We start from the raw sequence: 16,001 nt of genomic DNA, 5'->3' as shown, positions 1-16,001 counted from the left end.
CTCAAGTGCCCATCCAATTCCCTTTTGAAATTGTTCATCGCCTCTGTTTCCCCTCCCCTCGTGGGCGGTGAGTTGCAGGTCAGGGCCACTCGCTGTGTAGAAAAAAGTTCCCCACACTCCTCCTGCATCTCTTGCCTGAAAATGTAGATCTGTGTCCACTGGTCCTTGTGCCATTAGCTAACGGGAACAGCTTCCCTTTCCCTACCTCGTGTCTGTCTGGACACTTTGTAAAAGCAACTCAGATATTTCCACTCCCCCGCCTTCTCCCCGTAACTCTCCCCCACCTTCTCCCCGTAACTCTCCACCGCCTTCTCCCTGTAACTCTCCACCGCCTTCTCCCTGTAACTCTCCACCGCCTTCTCCCCGTAATTCTCCACCACCTTCTCCCCGTAACTCTCCACCACCTTCTCCCCGTAACTCTCCACCACCTTCTCCCCGTAATTCTCCCCCACCTTCTCCCCGTAACTCTCCCCCACCTTCTCCCTGTAACTCTCCACCACCTTCTCCCCGTAACTCTCCACCGCCTTCCCCCTGTAACTCTCCACCACCTTCTCCCCGTAACTCTCCACCACCTTCTCCCCGTAACTCTCCACCACCTTCTCCCCGTAACTCTCCACCACCTTCTCCCTGTAACTCTCCCCCGCCTTCTCCCCGTAACTCTCCACCACCTTCTCCCCGTAACTCTCCCCCACCTTCTCCCCGTAACTCTCCACCACCTTCTCCCCGTAACTCTCCACCACCTTCTCCCCGTAACTCTCCACCGGCTTCTCCCCGTAACTCTCCACCACCTTCTCCCCGTAATTCTCCCCCACCTTCTCCCCGTAACTCTCCCCCACCTTCTCCCTGTAACTCTCCACCACCTTCTCCCCGTAACTCTCCACCGCCTTCCCCCTGTAACTCTCCACCACCTTCTCCCCGTAACTCTCCACCACCTTCTCCCCGTAACTCTCCACCGCCTTCTCCCCGTAACTCTCCCCCGCCTTCTCCCCGTAACTCTCCACCACCTTCTCCCTGTAACTCTCCACCGCCTTCTCCCTGTAACTCTCCACCGCCTTCTCCTCGTAACTCTCCACCACCTTCTCCCCGTAACTCTCCACCACCTTCTCCCCGTAACTCTCCACCACCTTCTCCCCGTAACTCTCCACCGCCTTCCCCCCGTAACTCTCCACCACCTTCTCCCTGTAACTCTCCCCCACCTTCTCCCTGTAACTCTCCCCCGCCTTCTCCCCGTAACTCTCCCCCACCTTCTCCCCGTAACTCTCCACCGCCTTCCCCCTGTAACTCTCCACCGCCTTCTCCCCGTAACTCTCCACCACCTTCTCCCTGTAACTCTCCACCGCCTTCTCCCTGTAACTCTCCACCACCTTCTCCCCGTAACTCTCCACCACCTTCTCCCCGTAATTCTCCACCACCTTCTCCCCGTAATTCTCCACCACCTTCTCCCCGTAACTCTCCACCGCCTTCTCCCCGTAATTCTCCACCACCTTCTCCCTGTAACTCTCCACCGCCTTCTCCCCGTAACTCTCCACCACCGTCTCCCCCACCTCTCCAAAGTTCCCCTCCTCAGATAATAATTCAATTCCCTTTTGAAAGCCTCGATTGAACCTGCCTCCACCACACCCTCAGGCAGCACATTCCACCTCCTGACCACTTGTGTGATAATGTTTCTCCTCACATCTCCATTGCTGCTTTGGCCAATCATCTTAAACCTGTGCTCTCTGCTTCTTAGTCCTTGCACCAATGAGAACAGTTTCTCTGTATCTGCTCTGTCCCCAAATGCCTCGTGGTTCTAAACTCCATGGGAGAAGAAATGTGCAAGAAAATTAGAGAGGAGCAGAACGATAGAGTATTATTGGGGCCTTTAATTATCCGAAGCCAGTAATAGTGTAAAGGGCATAGAAGGCAAGAATTTCTGAAACATGTTCAGGAGAATTTTCTAGATCAGTTTGTTTCTGGCCCAAGGAGGAAGGAGGCATTGCTGGATCTGGTTCTGAGGAATGAGGTGGGCCAGGTGGATCAAGTGTCAGTAGGGGAGCATTTAGAGAATAGTGATCATAGTATCATAATGTTTAGGTTAGCCATGGGAAAGGACAAGGAGCAATCGTGAGTAAAAATAATGAATTGGGGAAGGTTTAATCTCACTGTCCCGGGTAAATTTGCAGTGAGTGGTTGCGCTGCCTATAATCAGTTCGGGTACAGTCGAGGTAAATTCCCACCGGGGCGGAAGGTGGGAAAAACGAAACCAGAGCTCCCTGGCTGACAAAAGATGTGGAGAGTCAGATGAGACTGAAAAAGTGTGCTTATGACAGGTGTTGGATGGATAATACAGTAGAAATCAAGGCTACATATGGAAAGTTCAGATGGGGAAGTGGAAAAGCAAACAAGAGAAGCTAAGGGAGAGTATGAAAAGAGACCGGCAGCTAACATAAAAGGGAATCCCAAAGTCTTCTATCGGCAAAGCTTCATCAATGACCTTCCTTCCATCATAAGGTCAGAAGTGGGGATGTTCGCTGATGTTTGCACAATATTCAGCACCATTCGCGACTCCTCAGATACTGAAGCAGTCCATGTCCAAATGCAGCAAGACCTGGACAATATCCAGGCTTAGGCTGACAAGTGGCAATAACATTTGTGCCATACAAGTGTCAGGCAATGACCATCTCCAACAAGAGAGAATCTAACCATCCCCCCTTGATGTTCAATGGCATTACCATCACTGAATACTCCACTATCAACATTCTAGGGGTTACCATTGACCAGAAACTGAACTGGACTAGCCATATAAATACTGTGGCTACAAGAGCAGGTCAGAGGCTAGGAATTCTGCGTCGAGTAACTCACCTCCTGACTCCCCAAAGCCTGTCCACCATCTACAAGGCACAAGTCAGGAGTATGATGGAATACTCCCCACTTGCCTGGATGAGTGCAGCTCCAACAACACTCAAGAAGCTTGACACCATCCAGGACAAAGCAGCCCTGCTTGACTGGCACCCCATCCACAAACATTCACTCCCTCCACCACCAGCACACAGTAGCAGCAGTGTGTGTACCATCTACAAGATGCACTGCAGGAATTCACCAAGGCTCCTTAGGCAGCACCTTCCAAACCCACAACCACTACCACCTAGAAGGACAAGGGCAGCAGATAGATGGGAACATCACCACCTGGAAGTCCCCCTCCAAGTCACTCACCATCCTGACTTGGAAATATATCGCCGTTCCTTCACTGTCGCTGGGTAAAAATCCTGGAACTCCCTTCCTAACAGCACTGTGGGTGTACCTACACCACAGGGACCGCAGTGGTTCAAGAAGGCAGCTCACCACCGCCTTCTCAAGGGCAACTAGGGATGGGCAATAAATGCTGGCCCAGCCAGCGTAACTCACATCCTGTGAACAAATAAATGGGAAAAAATACTCAACGCCCAGGCTCTCAGGCGTACACTCATTCGCACACAGACTCTCAGACAGGCGCTCGGGTACGCACCCTCACAGACAGACTCTCTCAGCATGCACTCTCACAGACTCTCAGACACCTACACGCTCACTCACACACAGGCTCTCCGACACCTACACGCTCTCTCACACACAGGCTCTCCGACACCTACACGCTCTCTCACACACAGGCTCTCCGACACCTACACGCTCTCTCACACACAGGCTCTCCGACACGCGCACACTCTCTCACACACAGGCTCTCCGACACCTATACGCTCTCTCACACACAGGCTCTCAGACACCTATACGCTCTCTCACACACAGGCTCTCCGACACCTACACGCTCTCTCACACACAGACTCTCTGACACCTATACGCTCTCTCACACACAGGCTCTTAGACACCTACACGCTCTCTCACACACAGGCTCTCCGACACCTACACGCTCTCTCACACACAGACTCTCAGACACCTATACGCTCTCTCACACACAGGCTGTCCGACACCTACACGCTCTCTCACACACAGGCTCTCTGACACCTACACGCGCTCTCACACACAGGCTCTCCGACACCTACACGCTCTCTCACACACAGACTCTCAGACACCTATACGCTCTCTCACACACAGGCTCTCCGACACCGACACGCTGTCTCACACACAGGCTCTTAGACACCTACACGCTCTCTCACACACAGGCTCTTAGACACCTACACGCTCTCTCACGCACAGGCTCTCCGACACCTACACGCTCTCTCACACACAGGCTCTCCGACACCTACACGCTCTCTCACACACAGGCTCTCTGACACCTACACGCTCTCTCACACACAGGCTGTCCGACACGCTCGCTCACTCTGCCTTTACAGCATTTGGTTTGAGGGTTTCAGTGCTGCTTGTCCTCACTTGGCTCTAACACCAGTTCACTTTGGGGCCTGGACTGAAGGAAGGGAATCTTCCGTGGAGTCTTCCTCTGCTCCATCAACTTTCATCTTTTCTTTAATCCCTGCTTTGAGACGTTACTTTTTGCTGGGACTGCCCTGCGCTGCTACTCCGAGTAGCCGCTCTCCAAGTGTGAGCTGACCCTGAGTCCCTGTGGCCTGTGGTGATGGACTGTTCAACTCTGGGCAGCATTACAGTCCGGCCACTCTTAAACCATTAAATGTTACAATACAGGAGGAGGCCATTTGGCCCATTGTGTCTGTGATGGATTTTTTGAAAAGGCTATTCCAATTAGTCCTAATTTCATTCCCTGCCTCTCACACTCTCCTTATAGCCTTGCACATCTTTTCCCCCTTTCTAATCTCCACACAATTCCCTTTTGAAAGTTATTATTGAATCTACTTCCACTGCCATCCTGGGCTGTAACTTACAGTTTGAAATATATTCCCCTCATCTCCCCTTATGGCTCTTATGCCGATTGTTTTAAATCCACGTCCTGTGGTTCCCGACCCTCCTGCGACCCCGTTCAGTTTGTGTGTTCTCAGCTTCACCTCCCGATCTCTGCCTGGCTTCACACCCCACCCCCTCCCCATCTCTGACAACTCCGCCAGCCCTTTACCCACCTCCCCACCCACCCTGTAACCCCCACCAAATAATCTCCTGACCAGCCTCCACAAACTTCCAACTCATCCAAAGCTCTGAGGCCTGTGTCCAAACCCCAAACCCAAACCATCGCCCCTGTGGCTCGCTGACCCACATTGGCTCCCAGTCCCAGCAGCACCTCAGTTTTTAAAAATTCACGTCCACAAACTGGGTAAAGAAGCAAAGGAGACACAGCACCAAATGTAATAAGGCCGATAGGAAACAAATGAATCATTTCGGTTTATAATGGGGGGGGAGGGGGGGGGTGCAGACAGGTTTATGACTCGATGGGCTAAATGGCCTCCTCCTGTTCCTATATTGAGGGAGACGGTGACGTAGTGGTAATGTCACTGGACTAGCAATCTAGAGACCCTATTGCTCTGGGGACGTGAGTTCAAATCCCACCAGCGCAGCTAGTGCAACTTAAATTCAATTTTTAAAAAATCTGGTGCTAACAGAGAGTCGCAGTGATTCTAACTAATGTCGATTGTTGTAAAAAAAATAAATAAATAACTGTCCTTACCCGGCCTGGCCGACACGTGACTCCAGACCCACAGCAATGTGGTTGACTCTTTTAACTGCCCCCTGAAATGGTCTAGCAAGCCGCTCAGTTCAAGGGCAATTAGGGATGGGCAATGAACGCTGGCCTTTGCCAGCGACACCCACACCCCACGAAGTAAGGGTCCGATTTCTAGAGGGATAGAATTGAAAAGCGGCAAAGTTACCCTGGGGATGGTTTGATGCGAATGGTTCGGTTGTGCTGAAGGGGAAACAGAATCAGCGTCATACCCGAAGGAGAAGGGACTAGAGGGTTACAGTGATAGATTTAGACGAGGAAAGGTGGGAGAAGGTTCGAGTGGAACATAAACACCAGCATGGACTGGGTGGGGCTGAATGGCCGGTTTCTGTGCTGTATATTTGGTGTAAATATTGTCTGATTCAGTGCTCATACTGAGTGATGCACATTCTAACTGGCGCTGAGAAAGTGACCCAGTCTGTACTCTGTGTGTGTGAGTGTGTGTAACCCGCTGTTACCCGGCATGTCTGTGGCTTCGCAGGATTCAGAACGTGCTGGTCTCGGTCTCGGTCTCTGGATCTGGGGAGGGTGGGCGCTATTGTGCGGAGGACTGTTTAAGTGGTGACCAGCTCACCGTACCTGACCCAGAGCCCCAGTAATGTTAGCTTAACGCGGTGAAAATCTGTAAGTTAAACAGAGTTCACACAAACGTGGGCTTTGTGAACAGCCCCTGGGAGTGGGCGGTCCACTAAACAGTAACAGATTGAAACCCGTTGCCAAACAGCGAACACAGAAGTCAGATGGCAACAGTCTTCCATTGTCAGTGTGTGTGTGTGTGTGTGGGTGCAGAGAGAATTAAAAAAAAATGTTCAAGTTACTCGTCCTTAAGTGGCTGGTGGAGGTCCACCTGTCGAGGAGGGCAAACTGAGCGTGCTCAGAACCAAGGACAGCCAGGGGGGGTGTGGGGGGGGGTGGGGGGAGCTGAGCCCAAACTCAAATAGAGCCTCTGGCATCTCTTGGCTTCAGACTGATGTCTCGCAGTCACTCACCCAGAACATTGGGCCTGGCTGAGTGTAAGCGTTACAGGGAACATCTGTCAGGAGGTTGGCCTGACTTTAGGAGCAGGATTGTCTAGTTTAAAACCTGAAAATGTGACATGAGAGCCGTATGAACCGTGCTTTTACATATTTAAAATGTGCCATCTTTTCCCCGTCACAGCCCTGACTCAGAGTCACTCCTCGAGCCTGGTCCCCTATTCACTTAGACGATGATGGATCTATATCTGCCCATCCTGGTTCCATAATCACCAATACCTAATGCAACAACAATCCAGCAATCTCCGGTTTTTTGAAATTTTCAATTGACCCCCATTTCTCCCCTTCCCCACCCCACCCCACCCCCCCCCACCCCACCCCACAACGACTTCAGTGGATTTGGGGGCAGGGAGTTCCAGATTTCCACTACTCTTTATGTGAAGAAGTGCTTTCTGAAGTCTGTCCGAAAGACGTAAGAACTTGCATTTTTGTAGCGCCTTTCGCAATCTCAGGATGTCCCAAAGTGCTTCACTTTAGGGGGAGATAGTGGTAACATCACCGGACTAGTGTGACAGAGACTTGGGCTAATGCTCTGGGTGGGGGACAGGTTCAAATCCCACCACAGCAGCTGATGGAATTTAAATTCAATTAATAAATCTGGAATATAAAAGCTAGTCTGAGTAACATTGACCATGAAACTATCACCGATTGCCGTAAAAACCCATCTCGTTCACTAAGCCCTTTAGGGAAGGAAATCTGCCGTCCTTACCCGGTCTGGCCTACGTGTGACTCCAGACCCACAGCAACGTGGCTGACTCTTAACTGCCCCCCTGAAATGGCCGAGCCAGACACTCTCAGTTCAAGGGCGATTAGGGATGGGGAATAGATGCTTCTCAGTGACATCAGACGTTAAAACAGAATAATGACGAAAGGATAAAAAAAACAACTAAATTGTTGCTGCTGTCACATAGAAATGCAGCAGCCAATTTGTACACAGCAAGCTCCCAAAAACAGCATTGTCCAGTGGTATTGGTTGAGAGATAAATATTACCCAGGTCATCAGGGAAAACTCCCTTGCTGTTTGCTGTCCTTTGATTTGCTGGATCTTATATGTCCACCCGAGCGGGTAAAAAAGGACTTCAGTTTAATACCTTATCTGAAAGGTAGCACCTCCAACAGTGCAGCACTCTCACTACAGCACTGGGACTGTCAGCTTAGATTTTGTGCTCAAGCACCTGGAGTTTGGTACTGCTGACCGCTGGGGTCTGGCTGACACCGACTGGTCCTTTTAATACTCTGGAATGCTATTTTCCTGCCTGCAGGACACCGGCTGCCCTGCCCTTCACACATGGCAACAGCCGCCAAATGCCGGCAGGACTAGTGACCGTGTGTGGGTGTCGGAGCTGAGCTTCCGTTGGTCCCCCCCCGACCCCCCACCGTCACTGTGCATGTTGCTTCTCGGCATGGCCCCCACCACCTCGGGCGCAGGTCACCCCGGCTAGAATCGCAGGGGTTAAAGAATCCACAAGACTTTCTCCGGATCCCAGCCGCTCTCACACAGCGAGTGTGTCGGTGACGGGGGAGAAGTCCAGAAATGAAGACTAGTGGGATGTGGCCCTTTATCTCAAGGGCTGGAAGTGGTATTTCCAGCAGTGCAGAGCTCTGGTTAGACAACATCTGGAGTAACTGTGTTCAGTTCTGGGCACTGCACCTCAGGAAGACTATATTGGTCTTTGACGGGATGCACTGTAGATTCACCGGAATGATGAAGGGGTTAACCCTTTGAGCCCCGCTATCATTCTGCTCAGTTGATGTGTGTGTGTGTTTGTAATTTCCAAGTTGTTACAATAGGATATACCAGATGTATGGAGGGGCATTTTAAATCATTCAGGGGATCTTTGACTCGAGTAGGTGCCTGCATGTAACAGTATCACTTAACAACACAGAACCGGCAGCAGTGGTCAGATGGGCTCCATCTGTTTTTGGCTTGGGACGGTTTACATCAGTCACAGGTAAACACCTACCTCAGCTGGCCTGACACAGCTGTTTAATGACTGGGGTATAACACCTCCATACAATTCACTGCAGCACTCCCACTATATAGTTTAATGTGTAACGCTCTCTCTCTCTGTGATACCTGCACTCCTCCAATTCCAGCCTTGTGTATCCTCTTAATTTCCATCGCTCCGCCATTTGCAGCCAAGCCTTCGCCTGCCCTGGGCCCCAAGCTCTGGAATTCCCTCCCTAAACCTCTCATCCGTTCTCTCTTTTAAAATACTCCTTAAAAAGTACCTCTCTGAGCCAAGCTTTGGGTACCTGTGCTAATGCCTCCTTGTGTGGCTCAATGTTGAATTTTGTCTAATTAACCCTAGTCTGTTAAAACACTCTGAGTTCTTCACAGCCGGAGTAATTAGACAAAATTCGAAACTGAGGTGCTATATAAATTCGAGTTCGTTTTCAAAATATGTGGGGATTTGGATGGGGTAAATAGAGAGGAACTGTTTCCAGTGGCTGGAGATAACCAAAGGACACAGATGTAGGATCATAGGTAACAGAACCAGAGAGGAATTTAGAATTAATTTAACGCAGCGAGATGCTATGATCTGGAATGCATTCTGCAAAATGGTGGTGGTAGCAGATTTACTGGGTAAAGGAATTGGATAAATACTTGAAGGGGAAAAATTAGCATGGTGGTGAGGGAGAGAGTAGGGGGCAGTGGGACTAATTGGAGATTTCTTTCAAAGAGCCAGCACAGACCTAATGGGCCGAATGTGTCATTCACTGGTGGGATCTGTAGTCGCATCCTCTACATTCTCAGCCTAGTTTCAGGTTCATGTCCGTTAGGGAAAGGGAAAGGGTGGCAGCGGGGGGAGGGCCGGGTAATTTAGTTGTGCGCGAGTTACCATACTGACCTTGCTACCTGGCCTCTCCTGCAGGTTGCTGTCCACTGGTGTCCCTACCTCGTATCGGCACAAGTTGGGTTGGACCCCACTGATGGTCGCAGCCATGAACAAGAACCACAGGTAGGTCCTTCCATCCACTAAGGACTCAACTTGTCTTCCATCTTGAGTGTGGTTTGTGCAAGATCTCGGTTCACACAATGGACGCTGGTATAAAGGTTAACTCCCTGTTCCCGTTAAGCTGCAGACACCTCTTGCTGCTGTTAATGACGGATCTTAGTGTTTAGACCCAGGGTTTCATACTTTTCTGGCCAGTCATGGCCCAAGAATCAGCTGTAATAGTTTCTCCTCTTATGGGTGAATCTAGAACTGGGAGCCATGGTTTAAAAATAAGGGGTCACACATTTAAAACAGAGATGAGGAGAATTTTTTTTCTCTCAGAGGGTTGAGAGCCTTTGGAACTATCTTACGTGTATACAAACTAGGAGCAGGAATAGGCCATTCGGCCCCTCGAGCCTGCTCCGCCATTTAATAATATCATGGCCGATCTGATAGTAACCTCAAATCTGCATCCTGCCTACCCCTCAATAACCTATCGCCCCCTTGCTTACCAAGAATCTATCCACCTCTGCCTTAAAAATATTCAAAGACTCTACTTTCACCACCTTTTCAGGGAGAGTTACAAAGACTCACAATCCTCTGAATGAAAAAATTTTGCCTCATCTCTGTTTTAAATGGGTGACCCCTTATTTTTAAACAGTGACCCCCTAGTTCTAGATTCTCCCACAGGAGGAAGCATCCTCTCCACATCCACCCTGTCAAAACCCCTCAGGATCTTAATATCTTTCAATAAAGTTGCCTCTTAACCTCCTAAACTGCAGCAGACGCAAGTCTAGCCTGTCCAACCTTTCCTCATAAGATAACCCACCCATTCCAGGTATTAGTCTGGTAAACCTACTCTGAACTGCTTCCAATGCATTTATATCCATGAATAAGGCTGTACACAGTACTCAAGATGTGGTCTCACCAGTGCCCTGTACAACTGAAGCATAACCTCCCTACTTTTGTATTCAATTTCCCCTCACAATAAATGATAACATTCTATTAGCTTTCCTAATTACCTGCTGTACCTGCATACTAGACTTTTGTGATTCATGCACTAGGACAACAGATCCCTCTGCATCTCAGAGCTCTGTAATCTCTCACCATTTAGATAATATGCTTCTCTTTTATTCTACCTTCCAAACCAGACAATTTCACATTTTCCCACATCATACTCCATTTGCCTGATCTTTGCCCATTCACGTAACCTATCTATACCCCTTTGCCACCTCCTTATGTCCTCTTCACAAATTACTTTCCTACCTATCTTTGTGTCATCAGCAAATTTGGCAACCATCCCATCCATCCCTTCATCCAGGTCGTTTATATGATTTGTAAACAGTTGAGGTCCCAGCACTGATCCCTCTGGCACACCACTCATTATATCCTGCCAATCTGAAAAAGACCCATTTATACCTACTCTCTGCTTCCTGTTAACCAACCAGCCTTCTATCCAGGCTAATATGTTACCCCCTACACCATGAGCTTTTACTTTACGCAATAACCTTTGACGTGGCATTTTATCAAACGCCTTTTGGAAATCTAAGTACAGCACATCCACCAGCTCCCCTTTATCCACAGCACCTGGCACTTCCTTGAGGAGCTCCAATAAGTTGTTTAAACATGATTTCCCTTTCACAAAACCATGTTGACTCTGCCTGATTACCTTGAATTTATCCAAGTGCCCTGCTATAGCTCCTTTAATAACAGCTTCTAACTTTTTCCCTAGCTAATTGGCCTGTAGTTTCCCACTTTCTGTCTCCCTCCCTTTTTGAATAATGGAGTTACATTTGCTATCTTTCAATCTAATGGAACCTTCCCCAAATCGGAAAATTAAAACCAATGCATCAACTACCTCACTAGACACTTCTTTTAAGACCCTAGGATGAAGACCATCAGGACCCGGGCTCTTGTCAGCCCACAGCTCCAACAATTTACTCACTACCGCTTCTCTGGTGACTGTAATTTTCCTGACTTCCTCCCTCCCTTCCATTTCCTGATTTATAGCTGCTTTTGGGATGTTACTTGTATCCTATCTAGTGAAAACTGATGCAAAATACCTGTTCAATTCATCTGCCATCTCCTTGTTTTCCATGATCAATTCTCCAGACTCACTTTCTATAGGACCAACCCTCACTTTGTTAACTCGTTTCTTTTTAAAACGTTTATAGAAACTCTTCCTATCTGTTTTTATATTTCTGGCTGGCTTTCTCTCGTACTCTAAAGTGGAAGCAGAGTCTCTGAATGTTTTTCAAGCAGAGCCAGATAGATTCTTGATTAACAAGGGGGTGAAAGGTTATCGGAAGCAACACACATTCAACCCAGCACTGTTACCTCTGGTGTCCCCCAAGGCGCCCTCCTATTTCTCATCTACGCACGCTCATTGGCGATGAAAACGCAGGACCGGTTTCCACCTGTATGCTGACAACACCTTGCTTTACCTCCTCCAGCGCCTCTCGACCCCTACATTGTCTCTGAGTTACCCAGAATGCTTATCTGAAGTCCAGAATCAGATGACTTCCTCCAACTAATATTGGGAAGACTGAAGCCATTGTCTTCAGTCCCCACCACAAGTTCCATCCCTGAGCCACCGACTCCATCCCTCTCCCTGCCAATTGTCTGGGGATGAACCAATAGTCCGCAGTCTTGTTGGTGTCATATTTGACCCTGAGATGAGCTTCCAGCTGCTCTATACAGCCTGTTTCCACATTCGTAAAACTGCCCCTGCATCAGCTCACTTTCTGCGGGAACTCTCATCCGTGGCTCGTGACCGTTCAAATGCTCTCCTGACTGGCTCCATAAACTTGGAACTTATCCAAAACTTGTATCCCAACTCGGACAAAGCCCTGCTCGCCCATCGCCCCGACGTGTTTACTGACCTACACTGGCTCCAAGACTGGTAACGTCTTTGATTTTAAAAATTCTCATTCATGTTTTTTTAATCCCTCTGTGGCCTCGCCCCTTCCCTATTCCTGTAATCTCCACCAGTCCTGCCACCCTCTGATCTCTACATCTCCTCCACACATCCCTGATTTTAATGCTCCCACTCGCAGCCATGCCTTCAGCTGTCTAGGTTCTAGTCTCTGGAAATCCCTCCCTACACCTCTCCACCTCTCTCCTCCCTTAAGACACTTCTCCCTCCAGACTTAAACGCAACCTCCATTCAGTAAATTACCCTCGTGCCTCATTGAAAAGACGGAACCTCTGACAGTGCAGCACTCCCTCAGTACTACATTGGAGTATCAGTCTCAACTTTTGTGCTCAACTCTGTGGAATGGGAATCAAACTGACAAGCTTCTGACTCTTGAGGTGAGAGTGCTACCCACTGAGCCATGGCTGATCACTCCTGGGCCTTGCACCTCTGAAAGGACATATTGGCCTTGGAGGTGGATGCAGTGAAGAATCACCCAAAAATACCAGGATTGACAGAGTTAAGTTCTGAGGACAGGTTGCATAAACCTGGATTGTGTTCCCTTGGGCTTAGAAGGTTGAGGATTTGATGATGGTGTTTAAAATTGTCAAAACGATCCAACAAGGTAAAGAAAAGAAAGACTTGCATTTGTATAGCACCATTCACATCCTCGGGATGTCCCAAAATGTTCTACAGTTAATTAAGTATTTTTGAAGCTGTAACATTAGAGTGTGCTAATATCTACACTAACAACCAATTTAAGATAATTAGTCCAACTCATGATGCGGCTCATTTACACTTGCTGGAAGCAACACACATTCATACGCAGGGACTGGTTCTCTGCAAACAAAAGGAATATGTTCAAGCCTTGCACCTTTTTTGAATTACCCAGGGGCCTATAGTTCCCCTTTGTTTTCTCCGTGGCAACATCTCGGCCAGCCATAATCGACTTTCAACCAATCAGCACCCTTTTGTCCTGCAGTATAAATCGTTGTGATCATTTGAAATTTGGCATTCTTGCATTTTTCCTGATGAGTGCAAGACGAAAAGCTTCAGCAACACGTCTCTCTCTTCAGCGATGTTAATGTAGGAAACGGCGAAAGTATGCTCTCTAGTGGTGGGGAGTCCAGAAAGGACATAGGATTAAAATCAGATCTAGGCCGCTCAGCAATATTATCAGGAAGCACTTCTTCACATAAATAGTAATGGAAATCTGGAACTGTCTCCCCCAGTCTGTCCCCTGTGTGGTTGTGGGAGCCACTTGAAAATCTCATGACTTGAGTTCGCTGGGCTTTTGTTGGATGATGGTATTCAGGACCAAAGGCAAGTAGATGGAGTTCAGGTACAGACCAGCCAGTTGGAGGGTTTGAATGGCCCTCCTTCAGGGTCAAGTCCCACTCCAGTAACTTTAGCACAGAATCCAGGCTGACGCCCCAGTACAGTAATGAGGGAGTTCTGCAGTGTCAAAGATGGTCCCAACTGCCCGCTCGTGTAAACGTAAAAGGCCCTGTTCCTATTCCGAAGAAGAACAGAGGAGTTCTCCCCATTGTCCTGGAGCCAATATTCGTCCCTCAGTCAACATCATAAAAAAACAAGTTGTCTGGCCGCTATCACGTTGCTGTTTGCGGGATCTTGCTCTGCACGATTTGGCTGCCGTGTTTCCTACATCTCGGGATTGTGGAAGGTTCTATAATACGAGCTCTCCCTGCTTGTTTCTGTTGCTCCAACGTTGTTAAAAATGCTGGATTCCATGTTGGGGGAAGATCAGTGTAAGGATCCGGGGGCTGTGTGTTCTCAGTGCTTAAACACGCGTTGTTACAGGAAGGTGCCGCTGCAGAGGACAGCGGTATCACTCAGGTACTGCCCACGGGCTTGGACTTAACTAAGGGATGGAGGTGGGCGAGGGGGGTAGGGATGGAGGTGGGCGAGGGGGGTAGGGATGGAGGTGGGCGAGGGGGGTAGGGATGGAGGTGGGCGAGGGGGGTAGGGATGGAGGTGGGTGAGGGGGGTAGGGATGGAGGTGGGCGAGGGGGGTAGGGATGGAGGGGGGTAGGGATGGAGGTGGGCGAGGGGGGTAGGGATGGAGGGGGGTAGGGATGGTGGTGGGCGAGGGGGGTAGGGATGGAGGGGAGTAGGGATGGAGGTGGGCGAGGGGGGTAGGGATGGAGGGGGGTAGGGATGGTGGTGGGCGAGGGGGGTAGGGATGGAGGGGAGTAGGGATGGAGGTGGGCGAGGGGGGTAGGGATGGAGGGGGGTAGGGATGGAGGTGGGCGAGGGGAGCAACTGTTTCTACTTTGAAATGAAATTTAAAATTGTGAGCTGTGCAAACCCAGCTTTGAAGTTTCAGTGACCCTGGAGAATGATATCCTGACTCCACTGTCTCCAGTTCATAAGCCAAAAGCTTCAGTGGTTCTGAACAAGATCAGCGGCAGACCAGGAGACAAAAGAGGCAGTGTCCACTCTTGACTGACGAAGTGCGAGCACGTGCACCCGGACTCCGTGTGGTGGGAATGTCTGTTCCTCTTGTCAGTCACTTTATTTGTTTTTAATGTCCTTCAGTCACTATCTCTTCAAACTCCGTGTATCTGTGTGTGTGGAACCTCTTTGGTTCTACAGAAAACCAGCCTTTGATGGCTCCTGTGAAAAAGATGAGGAGACGAGGGTGTTGTGTGTGGGGTGGGGGGGTGGGGGGGGTGTGGAGGAAGCGGTGGCCGTGGGCCACACACTGGGTTGAGGGGAGACTTTCCCTCTTGGTGTCGCTTTGAAGTCCTTGCGCGTCTGTTTACGCTTCGAAAGAGAGGGAGAGGGAGAGAGAGTAGCAAAGTGCAAGAGAAAAGTCTGGAGGCTGAGAGGATAAGAAAACAGCCTTTGGTCTTTTTCTTTCTTTTAAGAAAGGAGCGAGCGAGCGAGAGCGAGGACACAATGAGCAGCAGTGAAGTGTGACTGTTGTCCTTTCTTGCAGCTGGCTGTTGGAATGTAGCAGATTCAGCGGTGAAGGACTGAGCTGAAAAGCCTCAGTTTGCCCCAGTCACCTGTCCCTGTTCTCCCTGGCCGCCTGTCGCTCCCCCCAACCCCCCCCATCGCAAATAGCCCCCACCACCACCACCACCACCGGCTTCCCCCCGCTCGCCTGTCCCCGCAGTAACCCCTTCAGCAGGGCCAGCGCAAATAACATTTTGTTTTATTTTTGAAACTTGGATCAAAAACAAGTGGCAAAACAAAAACGAATCAAAATATAATCTCGCTTTGAGGGTTTTTTTTGGTATTGGAATGGCAAAACCTACAGTTGTCGGAACTCTGAAATAGAGACCGGAAAATGGTGGAAATAGACAACAAGTATTTGGTTTAAAGAAAAAAAAGAGACCGGTGAATGTTTAAGGTGTGGACCCGTCACCTGAACTTTATTCGCCAGTAATTAACGCCTTTAATCGACGATGCCTGACATGGGTAACGGCCATCGAGTGGTTAGGTCACTCGACTAACAATCCAGAAAATTTAAGTTCGAAACCCACTGTGGT

At 49.4% G+C, this 16,001-nt stretch overlaps 1 protein-coding gene across 1 annotated transcript in view; it reads left to right on the top strand.

The window, feature by feature from the left end:
* The window catches only part of clpb (ClpB family mitochondrial disaggregase), a 127,238-nt gene that overhangs the window by 7,862 nt on the left and 103,375 nt on the right, over window positions 1-16,001 (top strand). Inside the window, exon 3 of the mRNA XM_078544968.1 lies at window positions 9,507-9,593. Within this exon, the coding sequence (XP_078401094.1) occupies window positions 9,507-9,593 (87 nt within the window). The remainder of the gene's footprint in view (window positions 1-9,506; window positions 9,594-16,001) is intronic.

Source organism: Cetorhinus maximus, chromosome 7, assembly GCF_964194155.1.
Source record: "Cetorhinus maximus chromosome 7, sCetMax3.hap1.1, whole genome shotgun sequence".
NCBI classification, from domain to species: domain Eukaryota; kingdom Metazoa; phylum Chordata; class Chondrichthyes; order Lamniformes; family Cetorhinidae; genus Cetorhinus; species Cetorhinus maximus.
Note: the sequence above shows the minus strand (reverse complement) of the source record. Positions and strands in the feature narration are given on the sequence as shown.